The 25,800-nt window shown below is 43.2% G+C and overlaps 1 protein-coding gene across 1 annotated transcript in view; it reads left to right on the top strand.

Moving 5' to 3' along the window:
* Positions 1-720: 720 nt before the first annotated feature.
* The window catches only part of LOC131398617 (sodium/glucose cotransporter 1-like), a 63,250-nt gene continuing 38,170 nt past the window's right edge, over positions 721-25,800 (top strand). The window contains exons 1-7 of the mRNA XM_058532252.1: positions 721-915; positions 5,309-5,380; positions 9,595-9,699; positions 10,924-10,983; positions 16,972-17,076; positions 18,663-18,768; positions 19,770-19,850. Of these exons, the coding sequence (XP_058388235.1) occupies positions 721-915; positions 5,309-5,380; positions 9,595-9,699; positions 10,924-10,983; positions 16,972-17,076; positions 18,663-18,768; positions 19,770-19,850 (724 nt within the window). The remainder of the gene's footprint in view (positions 916-5,308; positions 5,381-9,594; positions 9,700-10,923; positions 10,984-16,971; positions 17,077-18,662; positions 18,769-19,769; positions 19,851-25,800) is intronic.

Below are 25,800 nucleotides of genomic sequence, written 5' to 3'. Positions count from 1 at the left end.
CGGTTATCGAGAGAATTAGATGGGTTAATATATGCAAAGTGCACAGGAGGAGGTCTGGCACCTAGCAAGAGCTCAAGTGTTAGCTATTATTATTTTTATTAGTATTATTGACCAATATTTCTAAAAATACAATTTAGCAGAGAAACACACCGAGAGTAATGCTTGACCTAGACTGAAAATTCGAACATCACCAGTAAAAGATAAAAGTACACACAAAAAAAAGATGAGGACCCTGTGTGATCAGCTGATCTATCAGGGTCATGACTAGGGCGAGGCGAGTGGGACACTTTCCTTGATGTAAAAGTTAAGGGGGCATCAAAAAATTCAGGACTCAAGATAAATAATATTCTAATAAATCCAAATTAATGCCAAAATCCACACTGAACACAATATCAAAATTGTAAACAAAGATGGGAGCAGTATTACTGGCTTCGTTTGCCCCAGGCTCCAACATGGTGGTAAGGACACACTGTCACTCACCCTGCCTCGGTAGCCCCACGCGAGCCCCGCCCCGCGACCGACTCTTAGTCCGGGAGAAAACGACTGCGGCCGAGAAGGGAGAGCGTTGTGCCCGGACTAGCAGCGAAAAACGGCTTTCCGTCATCTCGCTAAACGGAGCAACTCTAAGGAAGCAGGTCTTCGTGACCTCGCGGGAAGTGGGCCGCGCTGAGCCGCGGAGCCTGCCGGGAACTCCCAGGCTGCCCCGCGGCCCTTCCCGGGATGCCCTGCGGCGGCGGAGCAGAAGCCAAAGCCGTTGAGGCTTCCGTGGACGTTCGCGGTGCCCGCCTGGCTATGAGCTTTCCCTGGTATGGCAGCCCCTCGAACCGGAGCGTCCTGGGCTCCGGCGCCCACAGTGTCCTGGACATCCTGGTGATGGTTTTGTACCTCCTGCTGGTCCTGGGCGTCGGGTTGTGGGTACGTGGGGCCCGGAGGGGAGGACAGGGCCCCGGACACAACCTGGGTTTGAGCCTCCCTGCCAGTCACGCGCTCCCCACCTCGCTCCCCGCCCCCTGCCGCCCCAGCACCCTCTCATCCCGGCCCTGCCTCTGCGGAGCCCTCAGTGGAGACCTCCCCACCCTCCCGTCGCCTGGCTACTCCCCGCCCTTCCAGCCAAGACTAAGGGCACGTCCTCAGCGGGGGAGCCATACTGGACCGACCCCGCCTTCCCTCCCCACCGCCAAATGAAGGAACAGGTCAGATCCTCCTGTGCCCGCTGCCTGGACCTGAATCGGTATGTCATAAGGAGTCGTTGTGATCATCATGATGTGGTGGTAATAATGTCGGCTACCAGTGATTAGACGCCCAAGTGCCAGGTCTGTGCTGAGTGCTCTAGGTGCATCACGTCCTCACAGCCATGCTGTGAATAAAATACTGTTGTTTCCTCCAGTTTCGCAGATGAGGACACTGAGGCTCAAAGAGCTTAAGTAACAACCAGGGAGTGATGGAGTTCAGATTCCAACCTAGAGCTGCCTGATCTGACTCCTGAGCTTAAGCACTTTGCCTTGCTAGCGAGACCTCAAAGGTCACATGTAACTTAGGGCTCTAAGCGTCCCCTTAAATTTGAATAAAGAGCTTGTATTTTCTCTTTTAGTGCAAGGTTCTCTTAATAGGGTGGAGACCATGCCTCCTTTACTGCCATCCGCCTGCTAGACCTTAGCATGTAAACACTCAAAAAGGTGTTGCTTAACCATACTACCCAGACCCTGCCCAGAAGGAGGCTGCCCATGTTGCAGTGAAAGATAGATGGCTATGAAAGCTTCAGCTGGTGTCATGGTATCCCCCCTGTGCTAAGCCGTTAACCGTCAGAGGCCTCTCCCTGGCCTGCCTCACCAAGCAGGGCTGTCTGGCAACAGTGCCACCATTTGCTAACCAGTGGGAGAGTTTTTATTGTGGACGGCGCCCAGCCAGCTGAAGCTTTCATGCCCATGTGACCTTTACTTTGGGGTGCTTCACCAGGTCACAAGGAGGATCTTACTGTGCAGAATCTGGCCCTTCCAAGTACCGTCATTGGACATTCTTTGGAGGGCTTACGTGAATCATGAGGCTGCTAATGGACAGAGTAATGGAGACATCGGTCCATCCTGTTAAGAGAATTTTGTACCAGAAGAGAAAATACAGGCCCTTTATTCCAAATGTAAAGGAGAAACCTGAGGATTTATCCAGATCATTCAAACATCTGATTTTTTAAAAATTGGCCTCAATTATGAGAAACATCCTTCTAGGTGGCCTGGGCAGGGGCTCTGAGTAGTGAGTACTTGTTTTGGGATCCTTCCCCCAGTGCTCTTACTGAATTAGGAAGCCCGCACCCAGCTTCCTTCTGGGCCCAGTTGGAGCCTAAGTCTGGCCAAGATCAGAGGACTAGTAAGCCATCTGGTCACTTCCAAAGGCAACCTGCTAGTCCCTCTGTTCTTCTGGGATCCGTAAAATATGTGTGGTTGTCCTTGTCTAGAATGCTTTGATAGTTTCCTTCTTTATATTATTATCTTTCCATTGGTTCTTTTAAAAAATCATACGTATATATATATTTTTTTTTTTTTTTCCTGCTGAGGAAGATTTGCCCTGAGCTAACATCTGTTGCCAATCTTCCTCTTTTTTTGCTGAGGAAGATTCACCCTGAGCTAACATCTGTTGCCAGTCTTCCTCTATTTTGTATGGGCCACCACCACAGCATGGCCTCTGACAAGTGGTGTAGGTCCACACCCAGGAACCGAACCCAGGCCACCAAAGTGGAGCATGCTGAACTTAAGCACTAGGCCACTGGGGCTGTCCCCCATATATTGTTTTTGATTTCAGAAGTTTTACAAGCTCAATGTAAGAAGTGAAAAGATGCATGAATATTTAAAGACTAAGTTACTATTCTTCCCCTATCCATTCCCATCTCTCTGAGGTAACCATGGGCTGTGTGTCCTTCCTCCCCTTTCTCAGTGCTTATGCAAACATAGACACATATGTAGAGCTTTTGTTTTTGTCTTTACAAAAAATGTGATCATATCATGCACATTCCTCTGCAGCTTGCTTTTTTCACTTGCTATATAGTGGAGAGTCCTACAAGTCGATAGAGATCTAGCCGATGTTTTTATTAGCTGCATAATAGTCATACAAACATGTACTGTTCAGCTGTTCCATACTAATTGACACTGAGATTGTTGCCAGGTTGTTAGGTTTTTTTTTTTTTTTTTTAATGTGTTAGTGCTTTTAATTTATGTAGCATGGATTCCTGAAATTGGAATTGCTGGGTCAGAAGGGTATGTTTACTTGAAATTTTAGTAGATGCTGCTAAATGGCAATCCCCAGAACTTGCTGAGATGTACATTTCTCATAAGCAGCGTATGGGCGTGCTCTGTTCCCCAAGCCCTCGCCAGCCCCGCTATGTTTCTGTTGTTGTTGTTTGCCAGGCTGTCGAGTGAAGAGCGGTATCTCGTTGTAGCTTTGATTTGCACTTCATGGACTCCTAGTGAGGGTGAGCATCTTTCCATGAGTTTATTGTCCCTTGATTTTCCTCTTCTCTGAATAGCCAGTTTATTTGCCCATTTTTGAATTGGGTTGTTTGACTTTGCTTTTATCAACTCGTCTATTATTTGAATTGCTAATGTGTTCCCCAAACTATCATGTATCTAGACCAGTGTTTCTCAACCTCAGCACTACTGACATTTAGGGCCAAATAACTCCTTGTTGTGGGGGTCTGTCCTGTGCATTCTAGGATGCTTAGAAGTATCCCTGACCCCTCCCCATTCATGAGCAAAAATGTCTCCAGACGTTGCCAAATGTTCCCTGGGGGATGGAGCAAAAATCACCCCTGGTTGAGAACCAGTGGTCTAGACTCTGTTAATGGTGTCTTTTTGTCATTGGAATTTTTGTTCACTTTGAAGCAGTCAGCTCTCTCTGTTTTCCTTTACGTCTTCTAGATTTCTTGGCTTACTTAGGAAAGTTTTCCCCCACTCCAAGGTTGTACAAATATTACTCTATATTTTCTTCTAATATTTTATAAGTTTTTAAAAAATATTTAAATCTCTAGAACATCTGAATTTACTTTTATGAATGATGTGATGGAGGAGTCTGGCTTTATTTTCTTCCAGTTGTTAAAGAAACCACCCTTTTCTCACTGAACCCAGTTCCCCACAGTTGCACAGGTAGGGCTCCTGTCTGAAAGTGTTCATGAGCTCTGTCTGCTGAGTGCCCACAGGGAAATCTTAGTCTTGGTTGCTGGTGCTTTGGCTCTCACAGGATGTTAAGGGGGAAAAAACTTACACTTTTTATTGTTTGTTTTCCCTATCAGTCTCAGCCCAGAGATCTTTGAGAAACTGTTGGATGCGTCTTCTGCCCCACCAGCCTGGGTGCTGTGATGGTTGTATTAGTCCAGAAAGAGAGCAGGGAAGAAGGAAGAGGCAGGGACGTGTGCTTAAGCCACCTTCTTTCCAGGATCTCCTCTTCTTCCTGCCTGGTTCTTTCTTTAATGGAAAGAGGGTGCTTTTATTCATCTGAGAACAGTTTGTAAACTCCTTTTAAAAGTGCTGTTGCCCCTCTACCTGCATATCACTGATACCTTAGAAAGGTCGGCTCTGCACATAGCAGGCCTTTGATAAACATTTAAGGAATGAATGAAATGAAACTAACTTAATGTGTCTGATTTAGAGAGTTGTTTCTTTGGTTTAAGGCTTTATGATGTGAGGGTACCCCGTTATAACGCAGATACCTCAGATGGCTGTGGGCAGTTCACTCTTCCCACAGAAACACATTTCTGTCAACCAGCTGCCATCCTTGGGTCATGCTAGTCCTAGGCAACCCAAGAAATCCCCAGTATTGTCTCTTGACCACACCGGGGTCTGGGAATCAGGGCTGACCCTGAGTAGAGAGGACTTGGATGTGTTGGAAGGATGCCACCGTAATGGCACCCTGACTGCTCTCTGGAGCAAGCCAGGTGCACGTTCAGATTTGCTCTTCCTGATTGATCCATACATTCACTAAACCATTTGTCTCCAGACTGTGCCAGAAACTACGGTGCTGGTTGACTAGTTGGAAAAAAAATACAGCAGTATTATTTTCACAAGAGTGAGGAGAAATGGACATGCCTGTGCAATCTCACAGCTGGAAGAGACTGTAGCCTTCAGCAAGGCAGCCATGAGCCCTCCTCCAACTCAGGGGGTCAGGGCTTCTCTTCCTACAGAGAAAGGAGGGGAGAGTGGATTTGGGGATCTCTGCTAAAGACGTTTACCCGTAAGCAAAGGTCAGCATTTGAGAGACCTGTGCCTTTGGAGCAGTTTGGTTTCTTGTACGCCATTGTTCTGTCGTTGTTGTTGTGTGTTTGAAGGCTGTCCTGTCAAGCAGTCGTGGGACAGTAGAAGACTTCTTCCTGGCCGGCCGAAGTCTAGCGTGGTTGCCGGTGAGTAAACCTTGCAGGTGGCAGTCCATGTCGGAGGCTGCCTGTTAACTTGTTTATTACTTGAATTTAGGTGTCTTATACCCAAAATAATTTGAAGTTGCTAAATCAGGAGTCATTTCATTAGTAGTTCCTTAACTCTTAAGTAGTTTCTTACCTAAATGTTTCCGTTTAACTCAGTTTAGTTCAGTAACCATTTATTACGTGCCTGGTATGTATGAGGCATTGTTCTGGGTTCCAGGACATAGATAGGAAATACACAGTCCTGCCCCGTGGAAGCGCACAATCTAGAATGAGGGCATACATGTATCCAGCAAATTCCAGTGCATCACAGGCAGTGCATACAGAGTGAGTCTCGTAGGAGGCGCACAGGCCTGGTACGGACGAAAGGCAGACTCAGGCTTGCTGGGCGCACAGTGTGGTGAGACGGAAGACGGCTTACAGGGGGGTTGTGCAAGCGGGGTTGGGAGATGGAGTAGGTGTTTGCCAGGGAGAGTGTGAGGGCATTCCAGGCAGAGGGAACAGCATGTGCCAGAACATGGAGGTGTGGAACCGCTTGATGCTGCATGGAGGGAGGTGGGGTAGAAGGGCTAGAAACATTGTTTGTTGTTTCTGTGTTAAATAATTATTCATTGTATAAAGTGATTCTCTCCCAGAGGAGTGCCTCGAAACCCCCACAGTGGTGGAGGCAGCTGCCCCCCATGGCCCAGTACCCATGATGGGTTGAGTGGGGGTGCCCCAGGGAGGAGGAGGACGTGGGGTCCCGGCAGGGCGCAGAGTCTGAGGGACCCAGCCAAGCCTGAGCCAGGACAGCTTTGTAACTTATGTAGAAATATGCATCCAGTTCTCACACAGGAATGTAAGGTATACTTAGAGAATTGTGCAAGAAGCAGGCCTTGTTCACTAATGTATTCTTTGTCCTCAAATGTTGACCAGTCTTGTGGTGAGGATTCGGTTTTCCATGTTAGGGTAAGGCTTCATGGAGAGAAGTCTTGTCTGGGGAGGAGGGGATGCCTGTATTCCAAGGGAAGAGGAATGCGCACTCATTAACTCCAAGGGATCAAACAACCACACAGAAATGGCTTTGCCTCGGTTCACTGGGAGATTTGGGGACAAGCATTTTCCTGGTGTTAACTCTGAATTATGTTTGAATCTTCTGTTTTTGTAAACCTGGTTTAAAAAGAGATTGATTGTGGCAAAGAAATGTTTGCAGCGGGCCTCCTGCCTTCGTTTATTTGTGAGCAGAGGATTCTAGCAGCACCGTCTCTCCCTGGGCTGGGAGGCCCCCAGTCTTTTGCGTGAGCCACTCTTGGCCTTGAAGTCATGTTTTCTGTACCCAGAAAAATGGCAATGTGCTGCCCACGTTCTCTTGTACAACTGTGACACTTGTAGTGGTTTTCAGAAGACATTAACATGCTTTGGCCTCTCAGTGTTTGTGTGTATGTTTATTAATTTATTATTAGCAATATCAGGATTATTGCTTAATGAACAAAATATATTATGGTATTATTAAAGGCAATTGAAATAAAAGAACAATTTTGCCACTCCAACTTTCTTTTTCTGTTATATTTTTCTTCAGTCAGCAGATGTCTGTTGGGTATCAGTTGCTCTTGTCAGGGCCCTCCACATGGCTTATTCTTGGGGTTGGATCCCGGTCCTCCTCTCACCGGCTCGGCAGTGGTGACGCTCTGACACTCTCTGTCCTCCTCCCTCCCTGTTCTGTCACCTGGCTCTCCTCTCTTGCTGCTCACCAGCCACATGCGCGGTCTCCCTGGCCGGTTCTCCCCACCTCCCTGGCTTCTTAACGCTGGAGCTCCCCGGGGCCAGCGCCTGTCCTCTCCTTTCCAGTTACACTCGCACACTTGGCGTCCTTGTCCAGTCTCCTGACCTTAAATACCAGTTACGTGCTGACACATCCCAGGTCCCTCCCTTGACCTCTGCACTGTGTGTCCAGCTGCCTATCTGATACCTGCCCTTGTGAGGGCTGTCAGGTATCGAACTGAGTGAGTCCAGAAGGGAACTGGACTTTCCTCTGCAGATCTGCTCCTCCCCTCTTCTCTGTCTCCGGAATAGCAGCTCCATCCTTCTGGTTGCTCAGGTTGGCAGCCATGGAGTCGTGTTAGACTCTGTTCTCTCTCATACCCAACATCCAATCCCTCAGGAAATCCTGTGACTCGATCTAAAAAATGTATTTGAAATCTGACCACTGCTCATCAACTCTGCCTCCAGGCCCATGCTGCCGTCATCTCTCACCTGGATTAATCATAACAGCCTCCTCTTTGGGCTCCCTCCTTCCACCTTTGCTCCTCTATATCCTATCTCAACAAAGCAGCTAAAGGGAGCCTGTTAAATCTCGTCAGACCATGTCACTTTTCTGCTTAAAACCCTCTGGGGGCTCCTGTGTCACCCAGAATGAAAGCCCAGCTGCTTATAATGGCCTATATCAGGCCACGGGTGGTCTGTACCTCCTTACTCTCTGACCTTGCCTCTCAGGACACCTGTCCCCAGCTCTAGCCAGTGTCCTTGAACACTCCAGCCATGCTTCTGCCCCAGGGCCTTTGCCCCTGCTGCTCCCTCCACCTGGAGTGCTCTCCCCGGGGATGCCCATCGCTTGCTCCCTCATCTCTTCTGGTATCCCTCAGCTCTCCTCTCAGTCTACCCCAACCACCCAATTGCTCAGCACTTCCTGTCTACTTTTCCTCCTTTCTTTTTCTCTCTAGTACTTATCACTGTCTGTGATGCTATAAAATAATCCCCTAATTTGTTTTATTTATTCTCTTCTTCCCAAAAGAATGTTAGCTTCATGAGGGCAGGGATTTTTGTCTCTTTTACTCACTAATATATCCCTAATGCCCAGAACAGTGTGTGGCACATATTTCACAGTGGATGTTTATTAATAGTTATTGAATTAATGAATGGTGACCTTTTAACCTACCTTTTCCTTTAATAATGTACTAATATCTTCCTAGGTTTATATAAACATAGATAAGTAGATATAGATATTTTATACTTATATGCAGTTGCATAGTATTATATAGTAAGAATATTCCACCATTTATGCACCATATTATTGGGTAATTCGGACTGTAGATAATTTTTCACTATTATGATAAATATAGTGAACATTCCTAGTAGTAAAAATAACTACCATTACTTGAGTACTTATGTACTCAAAAATCTTCTAAGATTTTTTTTCCTTATGTTTGTCACTGCTAAGATGTTTGGTGCCTGTATGTCTCACCTCTGTCTTATTAGTGCATTTTACCTTTTATAGTTATTAAAAAAAACAAGTCTTGTTTAATGCTTTTGGTCTTGAATGCTACTCTATCTTATGTTAATATTGTCAATGCTGGGTTTTGTTTGTTTGTTTGTTTTTACCTAAAAGGCTGTTATTTTCAGCCTCTCTTGTTAATTTGGTTTTAAGGGTGTCTTGTGTCAACAGCATAATAGTTGGATTTTGATTTTGAATGGAGTGGCTATCTCTACTCACTTAAAAAGCTATTATTGGTTTAGGAGGGATTTTCTTCATTTTAAATGCCTCTGGGATTTTTTATTTTGAAAGTAACAGATGTTGGATGTAAAAAAAACCAAAAAATTACAGTCCAAGTATAGAACTTGAAATTTTCTCCCCATTCCATCTCTATAACCGTAATTCTAGTCCCCGGAAGTATTTTGTTATATATATACTGCCAGCGTCACTCCCGTGTACATATAAGCATATATGTGCACAGGTGTAACTGGTACACACAAAATTTTTCTGAAATGATATTATGCATATTGTTTACCTTGTTGTTACCACTTACTAGAGCTCCTTTATTCTTTCTGTGTGCTGCATTGTATTTCATTGTATTCATGTACCTTAGTATTTTAACCAGTCTCTTATAGAGAATCAGTTAGATGTTAGTATTTTTAACTTATTTCAAAGAATGATGAAATTACACTCCTGCCAATATTTCTGCATTAGGGAATTGCAAGTAAGTCAGTGGAGCATGTGGAGGCTGGCAACGTAAGAATGGCTGTTCTACTTTTTTCTCTTTCTCCTTCTTTTTGGCTTCTAATTTATGGTTAGGGTTTGTATAGAAGAAGCACGAATGGTAATTCTGTCCAGGGAATAATCCCTTTTGAGAAAATGTAAAATTCAATTTGAGTTTACATTTGTGAAAATTAATTCTTGGAGTTGGACTAAGTTCTGATATGTAATCATCTCTGATTTTCAGATAGGTGCTTCTCTTTTTGCCGCAAATATTGGCAGTGGCCACTTTATGAGCCTGGCTGGGAAAGGAGCGATGTCAGGGATCGCTGTTGGGGCCTTCGAGTGGAATGTAAGTGATACCTTTTGCAGCAACTAACCTTCACCTTTATTGTTGTCCAGATCAAATTCATAAACATAAAAACTTGCTCTCAATGCTGAGTAAATATTAAAGACTTCTTGAGAAGTCATGGAAGAAAGGAACCAAGTTTCTGATTTCTCAAAAAGATTGTGCTGGTTTTCATTCTTCTTGGTAAATTAATGAAGAGATAGAGAATGTTTACATTTCAAGGACCATAGGAATACAGTGAACAAAGAACTGTTAGGAAGCTAGTCACGTAGGGTAAAGATCATATTAATATTTAAATATATGTGTGTGTATGTATGTGTGTGTGTATATATGTATGTATATGTGTGTATATGTATGTGTGTATATATTTGTATATACATATTTGCAGTATATACTAAGAATAGGCTCAACTGAGCTCTTTGAGATATTCAGCTAGTTACTTCAAAACTCCTAATTGGTCTCTTAGGAATACCAGGTCTCAACTATAAAACTTATAAAATGGATTATTTATTTAATCTGTGGAATATGTTTGTTGTAGGATAAAGAATTTGTTCACCTAAATTATAAGTGAATTTATAAGTCTTGGGTTAATTAACCTATCTCTGTATGAATCATCTGGCTTTTTTTTTAATAAATCAGAAAGCTCCCTACTTTCTGAGTCTCATCTTTCTTCTTATAGACTACAAAAATAAAGACTACTTTTAGCAGAGTTAATTCCAAATCTAATAAGCCCTGGTCTTTACCATCATTTACCTCAGAATTTACTAGCATCTCATTCATATATTCAACTTACCTACCCCTTCTTTGTAAAGAAAGCCAGAACCAAATTTAATTACTTAATTTCATTAACTTGTGTGAAATTTTGGTATAGTTTCTCTCCCATTTCTCTGAATGGATTCTGATTTTTCTTTTTTTTTCACTATCTTTTATATTTAATTATAAGACACCTTCATTCCTATCTGGAAGTAGGCAAACAAATTAAAAATAAATACCTTCAAAATTGTCTCAGTTAATCCCCCTGAATTAAAAATACACCTTTTTATTGGCAAAGATCAAGTGTCTCTAAGTCAAGTTTGTTGTACTGGAAGGTGTCTGCTGGGCTGTTATTTGTAAGGTCCCGGGAGTGATACATTTATGAAGCTCAAAACAGGTAGTAACTGAGCGTGCGGCTCATTTGAGGGCTTGGCCTAGATGGGACCCTGATGTAATTGTTCTTCTTGTTTTCAGGCTCCACTTTTGCTCTGTGTTCTTGGTTGGATATTTTCTCCTATTTACATTAAAGCTGGGGTGAGAGTCCATTATCAGTTACTCTATTCTTTACAGTATTTTTCTTACAAATACTGCATGTGTACATAAAAACACCCTGGAGGACAAGTTAAACTCAGTCTTTTGATCCTTGTACTGACTTCCCTGAATACTGTGAAATGCCTGAAATAACATCATTCTGCCCTGGGTAGACAGACGCCAGTAACTGCCTGCTGTTTCACGCTGGACCTTACTCAAGAGTTCACCTCTTAAGGCTTTCATAGAAAACATTTTAAAACTTTATTAAAAAATAAGACCTAAATAAATGAAGAAAACAACTATGTTAATGATTGGAAGACAATATCCTAAAAATATTAGTTCTCCCAAAATTGGTCTATGCATGGAATGCAGATCCAAATAAAATCCAAACAAGATTTTTTGAGGAACTTGACAAGCTGATTCTAAAATGTGTGTAGGAGATAAGGGGACAGAGATGTGTCAGTGCCCAGCTGAGAGAGGAGAACAAAGAAGAGACGGTCCAGGCTCCATGTCTGTGGGCATGTGTGGAGTGACGTCATCAACATGACAGAGTAAGAGTTTTCTAGCGTCTTCTGCCCAAATAACACCAATTTAGACAATCACTTAGGGACAAGGGGGCCTTTGTGGAAGTCCAGGAGCCCAGTGGGGAAGTTCTAGCACACTCCTGGAGCAAAAAAAAAAAATCCAAGATTGGATGCATTGAAGAGGGTAAGAGGAACAGTTTCACTTTACCTACATCACCCCTCCCCCAAGGTGGCAAGAGGGACCTTCTCCGCCTGAGATTTCTCCCAGGGGGCAAATGAGAGCACGTGAGTAAGCTCCCAGCTACTCCACCTGTGTGGGGTGCTGCCAAAAAGACCCGCTTCTCTCTCACCCCATCCAGAATACTGAGGTGTGCTGCATGGCTAGGGGACAGGAAGTGGCTGAGAGAACAGCAGCCAGGGCTCTCAGATGGCATCAAAGGAGCACGGATCCTACTAACTGCTTGGCAGACGCTTAGGAAGCCTGCCAGTGAGCTACTGGGGACTCCTCACCTGCAGACCTGTCACCTGGCTCACAGGCACCCCAACATTCCGTACACCTCACCCACATAGACCTCCAACCTGTGGCCATCTCCCTTGGAACACCACTGATGGTGGCAAGAGTGAGCCTTTGCAGAAAGCTAGTGAGCACGCACAGAAAGCCAGTCTGACTCTGTGGGATTGAGAGAAAAGACACAAACCTGAGCATTCAGCACTGCCCTAGGGGAAGCAAGCAAAGAGGAAGCTGTTGGCCCTTAGCCCAGCTTTGCTGGATCGAGAGAAGATATAAAATCTTAAGAATTCCTCCCCAAGAGGGAACAAGAAGTGCGGAGCAGGTGTACCCATAGAAAAGGTCTGAGAAAGCCTCAGAATCCCTAGCAGTCCTGACAGAAGGTATTTCTTTCCAAAATCCAGGAGGAGGTGACTGCTTCCTCAAATGCAAAGACAGCAATGTGAGATTTCAAGGAACGTGAAAAATCAAGAAAACTTGACATCACCAAAGGAACACAATAGTTTTCCAGTAACCAATCCCAAAGAAATGGAGATTTGAGGTTTGCCTGAAAATAACTAAAAACAGTCGTTTGAAGGAAGCTCAGTGAATTACGAGAAAACACAGAAAGACAGTTCAACAAAATAAGGAAAACAATACAAGAAGAAAACGATACGTTTAACAGAGAGAAGTCATAAAAATATCTGAACAGAAATTCTAGAGCTGGAGAATACAATGAATGAAATGAAAAATGCAGTAGAGAGCATCAACAACAGACTGGATCAAGCAGAAGAAAGAGTCTGTGTAGTAGAAGACAGATCATTTGAAATTATGCAGTCAGAGAAGAACAAAGGAAAAAGAATGAGAAAGAGTGAAGAAAGCATGTGTGAACTATGGGATACCATTAAGAGAAATAATCTACACATTATTGGAATCCCAAAAGGAGAAGAGAGGGAGAAAGGGGCAGAAAGCTTATTTAAAGAAATAATGGGTGAGAACTTCCCAAATCTGGGGAGAGATTTGGCTATCCAAGATCATGAAGCTCATAGGTCCCCTAAAAATTTCAACCCAAAACTATCTTCTCTGAGACACATTATAATAAAACTATCTAAAATCAAAGAAAAAGAGAAAATTTTAAAAGCAACAAGAGAAAAAAAATTCTTGACATACAAGGGAACCCCCATAAGGCTCACAGTGGATTTCTCAGCAGAAGCCTTGCAGGCCAGGAGTGGGATGACATATTCAAAGTGATGAAAGAAAAAAACTGCCAACTAAGAATACTTTGCCCAGCAAAGTTGTCCTTCAGAAATGAAGGAGAGATAAACATTTTCCCAAACAAATAAAAGCTGAGGAAGTTCATCACTGCTGGAGCTGTCTTACAAGAAATACTGAAAGTTCTTCAACTTGAAATGAAAGGATGCTGATTAGTAACATGAAAACATATGGAAATATACAACACACTAGTAAAGATAAGTATATAGTCAAATTCAGAATACTCAAATACTGTAATGTGGTGGTATGTTAATCACTTAACTCTAGTTTAAAGGTTAAAGGACAAAAGTATTAAAAACTATAGCTACAAGTATTTGTTAATGGCTACATAATATAAAAAGAGGTAAACTGTGACGTCAGAAACGTAAAATGTCAGAGGGGAAGTAAAACGTAGAGTTTTTGTATACAATCGAAGTTATCAGCTTAAAATACTCTTACATCTATAAGGTGTTTTATGTGAGGCTCGTGGTAACCACAAAGCAAAAACCTGCAGTAGATAGATCGAAGATAAAAAGGAGGGAATCAAAGCATACCACTGTGGAAAAATCATCAATTCACAAAAGGAGACAGCAAGAGAGGAAGAAAGTAACAAGGGCACTACAAAACAGCCAGAAAACAACTAATAAGATGGTATTAGTATATCCTTACCTATCAATACTTACTTCAAATGTGTTGTTAGGCAATTTCATCATTGTGAGGACATCGTACACAAACCTAGATGGTATAGCCTACTACACACCTAGGCTATATGGAACTAATCTTATAGAACCACCATCGTATACGTAGTCCATTGTTGCTGGAAACATCATTATACAGTGCGTGACTGTGATGTTATATGTCAATTATACCTCAAAAAAAAAAAACTTATTGCTAAAAGAAAAATGAAGGTGATTGGGTACATAAAGATTTCTTAGCTAGGATACAAAAAGCACAAACCATAAAGGAGGAAATTAATATATTGGACTTCAAAATAAAACTTAAAACTTTGACTCTTTGAAAGATATTTTTAAGAAAATGAAAAGTCAAGCTAGAGACTGAGAGGAAATATTTATAGAACATATTTACAATAAAAGACTTACATCCACAATTTATATATTTTTAAAACCTCTTTTTTTTTTCTTTTTTTTTTTGTGAGGAAGATCAGCCCTGTGCTAACATCTGCCAATCCTCCTCTTTTTTTGCTGAGGAAGACTGGCCCTGAGCTAACATCCATGCCCATCTTCCTCCAGTTTATATGGGATGCCACCACAGCATGGCTTGCTAAGCAGTGCGTCTTGGTGCACCCGGGATCCGAACTGGCCAACCCCAGGCTGCCACAGCGGAGCGCGCGCACTTAACCGCTTGCGCCACTAGGCTGGCCCCTAAAAACTCTTCTAACTTATTAACAAGAAGAACGTTTGTTCAGATGTTTCACCAAAGAAAATATACAAATTGCAAATAATCATATGAACAGATGTTCACTGTCATTGATCATTAGGAAAATGCTACTTAAAATAAGACACCACTACACACTCACCAGAATGGCTAAGATTACAAAGACTGACACTGGCAGGAGTTGGAGAGGCTGTGGAGCAACCAGGACTCATACATCTCTCGAGGGAATGCACAGTGGTACGGCCACCCTGGAAAACAGTTTGGCAGTTTCTTAACAAATTAAACCTTGTGAACCAGCCATTCTGTTCCTGGGTATAGATCTTTACCTCCCCCAGAGAAATGAAAACATACGTCCACACACGCTTTGTACCTGAAGGTTCATAGCAGTTTTATTCATAGTAGACAAACCTAGAAAGGATCCACATTGCAATAGGGGAATGGACAAACAACGTGATATGGTACACTGCTCAGCACTGCAGAGGAATTATGCAACAACGTGGGTGAGTCTCAAAAATGTCATGACAAGTGCAAGAAGCTAGACATAAAAAGATACATAGTGTATGATTCCACTTATTTGAAATTCTAGAAAAAGCAAATCTGTGGTGACAGGTGATACTGGTTGTCTGGGACCAAGGGTGGGGTAAAGGCCTTGACTGCAAGCTCTAGGGGGCTTTGTGGGGGTGTTGGAACTACCTTATATGTTGAGTTGTGGAGATTACACAGCTGTATACATTTCCCCAAACCTATCAAACTTTATAATTAAAATGAGATAATTTTGCTGTGTGTAAATTATGCCTCATAAAACTGTTAAAAATTTTAAATATTTGTAGAGAGGGCAGATGTGAAAGGTTTATTTGCCCTGCAGTCTAAGACTTGTAATTGTGAAGCCATATCCCAGGGCACTTACCTCAGGTTGTGACTGTATTTTGAGATGAGATCTTTAAATAAGTAATTAGGTTAAAATGAGGTCCCTAGGATGAGCCCTAATCCAGTATGACCTTACGAGAAGAGGAAATTGGACACAGACATGTACAGAGGGAAGATGATGTGAAGACACAAGGAGAAGACGGCCATCAAGAAGCCACGGAGAGAGGCCTGGAGCACATCCTTCCCTCACGGCCTCAGCAGGAACCAACCCTGCTGACACCTTGACCTTCCAGCCTCCAGGACTGTGAGACAACACTGAGCCGCTCAGTCAGTCCGTCCTACTTTGGGACGGCAGCCCTAGGAAACTAATTCAAGTAGTAAGGCTAAAACAGCTTCGACCCTGACTGAGAAAGTGAGCCATCTGTGGCAGTATATGGTTATGAACCAAATGGAGGGTGGAGGTGATAAAAGCTGTAGGTGCTCAGGAGAGGGCCTACGGTCCCTGTGAAGCCCCAGGTAAGTCTTCTTGAAGCAGATGGAGTTAGAACCTGAAACAAATGTGTGAGGTAGGTGGACAAGAGCACCTGAGGATATTCGGGACAGAAGGTGGCACAGTATTCCTTTAGCAATTATTTACTCACCTGCCATGAGCCAGGCACTGTGCTCGGGTCCAGGAGTCTAATGAATAAAGAGGGCGGCTCCCTGCTGCCCAGGTGCACACGGCCTGAGACGATGGGAGTAGAAATGAAGAGGATTGTTCGGGGCACCAGCATGCACGTGAGCAGTGTTGGCACAGAAGACCAGGTGGGAGAGCTGTCTAGTCAAGTTCAGTCTCCCTTGAGCGCTTGTTGTATTTGTAACGTGTGATAAAGCATTTGATTTTGCTCTAAGATTATTTCATAAAACTGAGTTGTTGGGGCCGGCCTGGTGGCGCAAGCGGTTAAGTGAGCGCTCTCCACTGTGGCAGCCCGGGGTTCGCTGGTTCAGATCCCGGGCATACACCGATGCACCACATGGCAAGCCATGCTGTGGTGGCATCCCATATAAAGTGGAGGAAGGTGGGCATGGATGTTAGCCCAGGGCTAGTCTTCCTCAGCAAAAAGAGGAGGATTGGCAGATGTTAGCTCAGGGCTGATCTTCCTCACAAAAAAAAAACAACTGAATTGTCATCATTAGACATTTCCAGTTAGCTGGATTTCCTTCTGCATGTCAAAGATTGCACAGGCAGCTAGATTCCAGGCTTCTTGAAGACAGCAGTATTACCTCTCCTTTCTTATTTCTCCCATCTTAACTGGTGCTGTGTAACACAAAGCCGGAGTCGGTGACCCTGCACTTGGTGTTCCTGGGCCCCTCCCACCATCACCTGCACCTGTGGGACAACCAGCACTTTGTGAGCAAGGCACATGCCTGTGGGCCTGCCTCTTCTGGCACTCTGTCTGATGGTGACTTCTCTCGTTGCTTGTACAGGTGGTGACAACGCCAGAATATTTGAGGAAGAGGTTTGGTGGCTACCGGATCCCGTTCCTCCTCGCTATTATGTACTTATTCCTCTATATCTTCAGTAAGATCTCGGTGAGTTGTGTAAAAGCCAGCCCAGGAAAGAACCCCCCCAAAAACCAATCCCTAGGCAGGACTATGCTAGATTTGTCCCAGCAGTTCACTCTGGAGCCCCTCAGTTGGCCCCTGCTGTCAAGACTAGAGGAGAGGAAAAATAGCTTCATAATACTTTGCAAAAAATGAAAGGCAGAGGCATCTTCTTTGTCTCCCAAGCCTGGGTTACAGGTCCCTCCTCTGGATTCTCAGAGAACCTTGGTCTTACCCGTGTCATGTCATTCGGTGATGTCACTTCCTACCTAAAATAATCCAGGAGTTTCCACCACCCTTACAAGACAACCTGAACCTCTTGTTATGACCTGCAAGGACTGTGCTGTTCTAGCCTCTGCCTCTCTGGCCTTGTCTCCTCCCCTGTACTCTCCATGCTGTAGCCACACTGGCTGCCTTATTGTTTCTCAAATCCAGCAAGCTTATTCCCACTTAAAGCGCTTGACACTTGCTGTGTACTGTGTCTGAAATGTTCTTCCCCCAGATTTTTCAAATGTTTCCTCCTTGGAGAGGCCCTGCACAGATGTGCCCAGTCAGTCTCTACTCCATTACTCTGTTTTTATTTTCTTTGTAACATTTGTCACCATGTCAGAGTAATTTGTTTCCTTGCTTATTGTCTGTCTTCTTCACATCAGTGCAACCTTTTTGAGGCCCCCAGGGCCTTGCCTGGCTTGTTCACTGCACTACTTCCTGTTCTGAGAACATGTTCAGCACATAAGGCATTTGATAAATGTTTTTTTTTGAATGACCAAAGGAGTGTCACTTATCACGCTGCATGGAAATTGCCTGTTTGGTGGTCTGTCTCCTTCATTAAACGTAAGCTACTTGGAGACAGTGTCTGAGTTTTGGTAACCCCTGTGTCTTCTGAACCCTGCCGAGTATCTACTTCATGGTTGGCGCTCAGCAAACGTTTGATGAACAAATGGGTAGATGAATGTTGGGAGAATCTCTGCCCAGTGTATCCCTGGCTTTGGAGACCCGAATAAGAAAGCAAGAGGTTCGCCAGTTCAGTGATGTGCAAATGCTTCAAAATCAGTGTCAACTAAGCCGGAGTCCACAAATCCAGCCTGTAGGCCAGTCCGCCTAGTGGTCTGCTTTGTACCGTCCTTGAGCTAAGAATGGTTTCTACAGTTTTAAGAAGTTGTGAAAAACAGAGACAGGGTGTGGCCTGTAAAGCCTGCAGTACGTACCATCTGGCCCTTTACAGAACAAGCTTGCCAACCCCTGCTAAGCTGTCCCCTTTGCCTTTCCCGATGGCGGAACTGCAGGAACAGCTTCCTCTCTGAGCACACTCCTTGCTCTGGGCTCCAGGGGGGAAGAGACTAAGTTGTATTAACTGGATTAATTGGGTTAACCTTGGCTGAACTCCTGGGGCATCAGCCTTGTTGCCCGACAGAACTTGCGTAGACCTCACCCAGTGTCCACTAGTGGTGGGGTGGATGTGCTGACCACAGACCACCTGTTGCAGATGGTTTCTGAGGTCAGTGTCTTTATGGGATTGCTATCGATTGAGCTGGAAATGAAAGTACAGCCCGCTGCCTTTGTGCTCATTTCAGGTTGAGATCTGCACTGGTGCCATGTTCATGAGGCTGGTCTTGGGGTTGAATGTTTACCTGGCCACCATAGTCTTGCTGACAGTTACTGGCGTTTATACCATCACAGGTGAGGTTACTCTAACCACACATGTATTTATATTGACACAAAAGCTCTACTTCTTCTCGTGGAGTCCTGGTAGACATTGAGGCACGGGTCTCCAGCTTTTGCCTTTTCCCTAAGTCTGTGGATCACATTGCTGAGGCTGGAGGGGGGCGAGTAGTGAAAGTAATCAAGGCAGGGGTGCCTGAGTGGCGTCCTACCCTAGAAATCAGATCCGGCTGGCAGGGGCTGGCAGGGACTCAGTGATCGTGTTTGGGGTCGGGCAGAGCCTGACCCCACAGGCCCCCAGGTAGAACAATAGAAACCCAGAAAGAGAGTGAGGGAGAGGCAGCAGCTTCAGGCCACCTGGTCAGGCCATCACATGAGATCTTTTATGCAGGCAGTTCTGTCCTAGACAGTGTCTGCCAGGATGTTGGGGGAGGGGGCGGCTCTCGTCACTTGTGTTTTCCAGCCACAGTGCAGATCTTGGGTGCTGGTGAGTGTCCCTGGCAGTTCACCACAGTCCGAGTGGAGAGAATGCACTCAATCACTGGTCCTCGAAGTGTGTATGTCGGGGAGCAGGGGTGGGTTTTCCTTCCCCAGGGCCATGTGGGAATGTCTGGAGACATCTTTGGTTGTCAAACCGGGGGGTGCTACTGGCATCTAGCAGGTAGGTGCCAGAGATGCTGCCAACTGTTGCTTCCAAACTGAGATTTTGTGATTAAAGGTGTACTTTTTGCTTAGGAAAAACTACCAGATGTTCATTCATCCAAAAGTGGAAAGTAAAGGGAAATTGGGACATAGAAGGGCAAGATAAGAATCCAACAAAAGAGCATGAAGGATATTAAAGAGAGAAAAAGGATGTACCAGGACTAAGCATAAGTCGTTGTAAGACCCACTGAATTAAAAGGCACAAAAGGTGTGACTGTGGAGATCTGGGAGGAAATAAGTACACAGAATAGGGACGCGGAGTAACTTTCACAGAGAGAGTCAGTGTGGCTTTCCTTCTCTTTTTCTTGCCTATTCAGGTGGTTTTGCAGCTGTGGTTTACACTGATACCTTACACGCTGGCATTATGGTTCTGGGGTCGGTCTTGCTAATGGGCTTTGGTAAGTACATCTTGAGGGGACCAGCTCCATGGGTAGAACTGAACCTAGAGCTGCCTGGGTCCATTTCAGCACCATCATCTCGCAGATGAGGAGACTGAGGCCCTCAGAACCCAAGAGCATTGTCTGCAGTCGTGCTGAAGGTGGGGGAGGAAACTTGTGCTCACTTCAGAAGGAGGAGGAGTCAGGGGAGAGGAGAGGCAATGACACACTCTGGTGCTTTGGAACAGTGGTCAGGAGTGGTCGGCCACATTCCCCCAGCTCTGTGCCTCTGTCGGTGGTCCTCCTCTCCAGTTAGAAGCCCCTCTCCTTTACATCCACTCAATCCATCTGTCAAGGTCAACGGAAGATCCACCCCTGAAGGTGTGATTCTATGATTATTCCATCTACATGTCTTTCTTCTCTGGACTCGCATCACTACTTAACATTTTTTTGATACATACCTTCATTTTTCATTGATTGTGTCACATAAATAAATTATAACCCCCAGGTCCAAAACTTCTTAAGAACCAGAACTATTGGTCCCTCACATAATATGCAGTCTGAGGCACATAGTAGGTGCTTATTAAGTAACAGGAATGAAGATAATAGCTGATATTATCAGGTACCATGTAGGCATTTATCTATATTGCCTCATTTAATCATCACAATCGCCATGAGGCATAACTACTATGGTTATCCCCATTTTACAGACGAGGAAACTGAGTTTCAGTTAAGTAACTTGCTCAAAAGACACACCAAGAGCAGAACTCAGAACTGGGTCTCTAACACCAAAGCCCAGTATGCAAACTAACATATTACAGTCCCTGTAATGACAAGTACACTTACCCTAAAATGGAAGTTTCCTTCCACTAGCTAGAAGTGTGACCTTAGTGAGGCTGGTGTTACCCACTGCTCCATGGGTCAGAGATTGGTCTTGCAGAAACCTGGGAGGAAAAGCTCTTGGCTTGGGTATTGAAAAATGATTGAAATTATGTGTGAGTACAGTTGAAGGATTATGGTTCCATGGAACACGTTGTTGAGCCCCATGGAATGAGAACAGATAGAATCAGTCACACAGTCCTCAGTCTTACCAGTCAGTGAGCGTTAGTGCACCATGAAGTATACTCAGTGATGTGTTGCTGGGACACAAAATACATTTCAGGCATAATCCAAGAAATTTTTAAATGAGCTGAGAAGCAGTAACTAATTTGAGTGACAAAACTATAAACTGTAAAACACACTAAGCCATTGTGTTTAGTTGTGTGCTAGTGTTGAACATCAGCATTTTAAAAACCTGCTAAGTCCACCCCAATAGTTGAGGAAGACATCCAAATAAACTTTAGGAGCAGGTGGAGTATTCCATTTAATGTTAGCAATTATGTCTCTTATAATTATGTATTCTTTACTATTGTAGACTGAATGTTTGTGTCCCCCCCAAATTAATATATTGAAATCTTTACCCCCAGTGTGATGATATTAGGAGGTGGGGCCTTTAGGAGGTGATTAGGTCATGAAGGCAGAGCCCTCGTGAATGGCATTAGTGCCCTTAAAAAAGAGACCCCAGAGAGCTCCTTTACCCCTTCTACGGTGTGAGGACACAGTGAGAAGATGGCCATCTGTGAACCAGAAAGTGGGCGCTCACCAGACACCCAAATAGCCTTGATCTTGAACTTCCTAGCCTCCAGAACTGTGGGAAGTAAATTTTTTTTTTATGTCACCCAATCTATACTATTTTGTTATAGCAGCCCAAACAGACTAAGACATTTTCTGAGAAGTTTAATGGGATTTTTTAATTAGGGTATTCATGTCAGTTTTTTTTGGTAAGTGAGCTATTGTAAAGTAATGGACTAATTATTTTCTTTTAAGCATATACAAGAACTTGTATATCCAAATGAGTGTTGTCCTTCAAACTTGTCACTGTGGGAACCCTTGCATGTACAATTTTATTTTTTTATTTTTAATTTTTTGGTAATATATACACAGTAAACAAAACAAAAGGGTACAGAGTAAAATACTTGTTGCCCTCAGTTTCTTAGTTTGACTCCCCAGAAGCAACCGTATGATAAGTTTTGTATATATCCTCTCAGAGATATTCTTCATATATACCAATACTTTTTTATCAATGAAATACATATTTTAATAGAATCAAAACAGAAAATTTTGCAGCCTGTGTTTCCACCACTGGTTCTATATCATAGGCAGATTTCTGTGTCAGCAAATAGAGATCTACTGCATCTTTTTTGTTTTTGTATTTGTAATAAACTTTTTATTGAAAAGGACACAAGTCTGCGTTCCTAGCTAGATGAAATATCACGAAGTGTACACTCTGGTCACCAGCACCCAGGTTAGGAAATTATCTTTTTGTTTCTTCCTTTCCAAACTTTATACCTTTTGTTTCTTTTTCTTGTCTTACACTGGCTAGGACCGTTAGTACAGTGCTGACTAGAAGTAGAGACAGCAGGCATCCTTGTCTTGTTCTCAGTTTAGAGAGAAAACTTTGAATATTTCACCATTAAATAAAATGTTTGCTGTCGATTTTTTGTAGAAACTCTTTGTCAGACCAATGAAGTTCCTTCTATTCCTAGTTTACTAGGACTTTTTATCATGACGGGGTTTTAAATTGTGTCAAGTATCTTTTCCACATCCACTGAGATGATTATGTTATTTTTCTCCTTTACTCTGTTAACACGGTGAAGTGTAGTGGCTAGGTTTTGAATGTAAACTCAACCTTGCATTCCTGGAATAAACTCAGCTTTGTCAAGAGATACCCCAACTTCCTCTCCAAAATGGCTATATTTACTTATATTATCAGCAATTTATGAGAATATATGTTTCCTAACATCCCAGCCAACACTTGATGTTTTAAGACTTTAAAAATTTACCCAGTAGGTGAAGAAAAGAAAAAGATGTCTCATTTTTGTTTTCATTCAAAGTTTCCAGATACTGGTGAGGTTGAGCATCTTTTCATATACAGTCAGTCATCACCTAATGACATTTTTGTCAGTGACAGACTGCGTATACAACAGTGGTCCCACAAGATCATAATGGAACTGAAAAATTCCTATCATCTAGTGATATCGTAGCCATCGTAACATCATAGCGCAATGCATTACTCACGTGTTTCTGGTGGTGCTGGTGTAAACAAACCTACTGCTTCATCCCAGTATCAAAGCGGCATTTCTCCCTCCAAACACCACTTCTTTGATCCAACCAATCGACCAAGGACTTAGAGCAGCTTTTAAGGCCTACTAGCGCAGGAGGACCTTTGTCCAGGCTATTGCTGCAACTGAGGAAGATGCTGATGCAAGTCTGGAAGGATTACAACGTCTGTGACTGATCAAGGACCTTGCCCGGGCTCAGGATGATGTCACCAAGGAGTGTATGAATGGCATCTGGAAGAAGACACTCAAGAGTTTTGTCCATGACTTCAAAGGATTTGCCGAGGGTGAGGAGGTTGCAAAAATCAGCAAAGCTGTGGTTTAGATGGCAAACAACTTGAACCTGCGTGTGGATAAGAATGACATTTAGGAGCTCCTAGAGGTGGTTCATGAGGAATTCACTAATGGGGACTTGTTGGAACTGGAACAGGAATGCATAGCTGGAGAAGAGGCAAGAGAAAAGGAAACTGCAGGAGAAGAAAAAGAAGACGAACCCCCAAGAAAATTCACAGTGAGTGGTTTAGCAGAAGATTTTGCAGACCTCAACAAGCTCCTTAAAATGTTTGAAAACGGGGACCCTAATACCGAAAGGTTTTCGTTAATAGAGAGAAACGTTTATGATATGTTATCTGCTTACAAGCAAATCTATGATGAAAAAAAGAAACAAACCAAGCAAACCACCATGGGCATATTTCTGAAAGAGTGACACTTCCTCAAGAAGAGCCTCAGGCAGGTCCTTCGGGAGGTATTCCAGAAGAAGGCACTGTTCTCATAGGAGATGACAGCTCCATGTGTGCTATTGCCCCTGAAGACCTTGCAGTGGGACAGGATGTGGAGGTGGAAGATAGGGATAGCGATGATCCTGACCCTGTGTAGGCCTAGGCTAATATGTGTGTTTGTGTCTTAGTTTTTAACAAAAAAGTTGAAAAAGTAGAAAGAATTTAAAATTTTAAAAATAGAAAAAAGCTTATAGAATAAGCATATAAAGAAAGAAATTACTTTTGTAGAGCTGTACAATGTGTTTGTGTTTTAAGCTAGGTATTAATACCAAAGAGTCAAAGTTTAAAAAGTAAAAAGTATATAAAGTAAAAAGGTTATAGTAAGCTAAGATTAATTTATTATTATTATTGTTTGTTTTTTTACATTTTATTTATTTTTATTTTTTTATTTTTTTGTGAGGAAGATCATCCCTGAGCTAATATCCATGCTAATCCTCCTCTTTTTGCTGAGGAAGACCAACTCTGAGCTAACATCTATTGCCAATCCTCCTCCTTTTTTTCCCCAAAGCCCCAGCAGATAGTTGTATGTCATAGTTGCACATCCTTCTAGTTGCTGTATGTGGGACGCGGCCTCAGCATGGCTGGAGAAGTGGTGAGTCGGTGCGCGCCGGGGATCCGAACCCGGGCTGCCAGTAGCGGAGCGCGTGCACTTAACTGCTAAGCCACGGGGCCGGCCCCTAGATTAATTTATTATTGAAGAAAGAAGAATATTGTTTTATAAATTTAGTGTAGCCTAAATGTAGAGTGTTTATAAAGTCTACAGTAATGTACAGTAATGTCCTAGGCCTTCACATTCACTCACCGCTCACTCACCGACTCACCCAGAGCAACTTCCGTTCCTGGAAGGTCCATTCATGGTAAGTGCCCTATACAGGTGTACCATGTTTTATCCTTTATACTGTATTTTTACTGTACCTTTTGTATATTTAGATATGTCTAGATACACAAATACCATTGTGTTACAGTTGCCTACGGTATTCAGTACAGTAACGTGCTGTACAGGTTTATAGCCTAGGAGCAATAGGCTGTACCATCTAGGTTGGTAAGTACACTCTATGATGTTCACACGACGACGAAATCACCTAAGGACGCATTTCTCAGAATGCATCCCCATCGTTAAGTGATGCATGACTGTACTTAGTGGCCATTTGTATTTCCTCTTTTGTGAATCATCTGTTCATATTCTCTACTATATTTCTTTTTTTCCTACCATATTCCTTTCCAGTAGTTTCCTTTGGCTGTTGAGGTATGAGTCCTTTATACATGATGCAGGTCTCTTCTTTCAGTCTAACAAATTTTTAGCTTAATTTCAGTCATATAAATTTGAAACTTTGAGGTCAAATTTATCAACCTCCCTTTTCCTTTTTGTGTCTTATTTAAGAATGTATTCCCTAACCAAAGTTCATAAAGATACTCTCCCATTTTCTTCTAATAACTTTGTAGTTTTGCATTTCACCTTTTTTTTAATCCACATGGAATTCATTTTTAGAAATGCCACAAGGGTCCAGCCTGGTGGCATAGCAGTTAAGTGTGTGCTCTCCACTGTGGCGGCCCGGGGTTCGGATCCCGGGCGTGCACTGACACACTGCTTGTCAAGCCGTGCTGTGGCAGCGTCCCATATAAAGTGGACGAAGATGGGCAAGGATGTTAGCCCAGGGCCAGTCTTCCTCAGCAAAAAGAGGAGGATTGGCAGATGTTAGCTCAGGGCTGATCTTCCTCACAAAAAAAAAAAAGAAAAAGAAATGCCATGAAGTGTCTTATTAATTTTATACTCACTGAGTATCCTTTCATCGACTAGTCTTGACTCCAAATGATTCTGAACCCATTTCAAAGATCAAGTCTATATCAAATGAACGTGGTTTAATATGCCAAAATAAAAGTTTTTTATAGTTAAGTAAGTGGAATTATGGGTGTTTTAGTGACTTTTAAAAAGTATTTTTCTTTAATGTTAAAATTTTACACCACTTAGGATATTGAGGGAGAAATGCCATAGGCTGTGAAGAAAATTTTGAATACAAACTTTCATAAATATTT

This window comes from Diceros bicornis, chromosome 35, assembly GCF_020826845.1.
Source record: "Diceros bicornis minor isolate mBicDic1 chromosome 35, mDicBic1.mat.cur, whole genome shotgun sequence".
Classification (NCBI taxonomy): Eukaryota; Metazoa; Chordata; class Mammalia; order Perissodactyla; family Rhinocerotidae; genus Diceros; species Diceros bicornis.
Note: the sequence above shows the minus strand (reverse complement) of the source record. Positions and strands in the feature narration are given on the sequence as shown.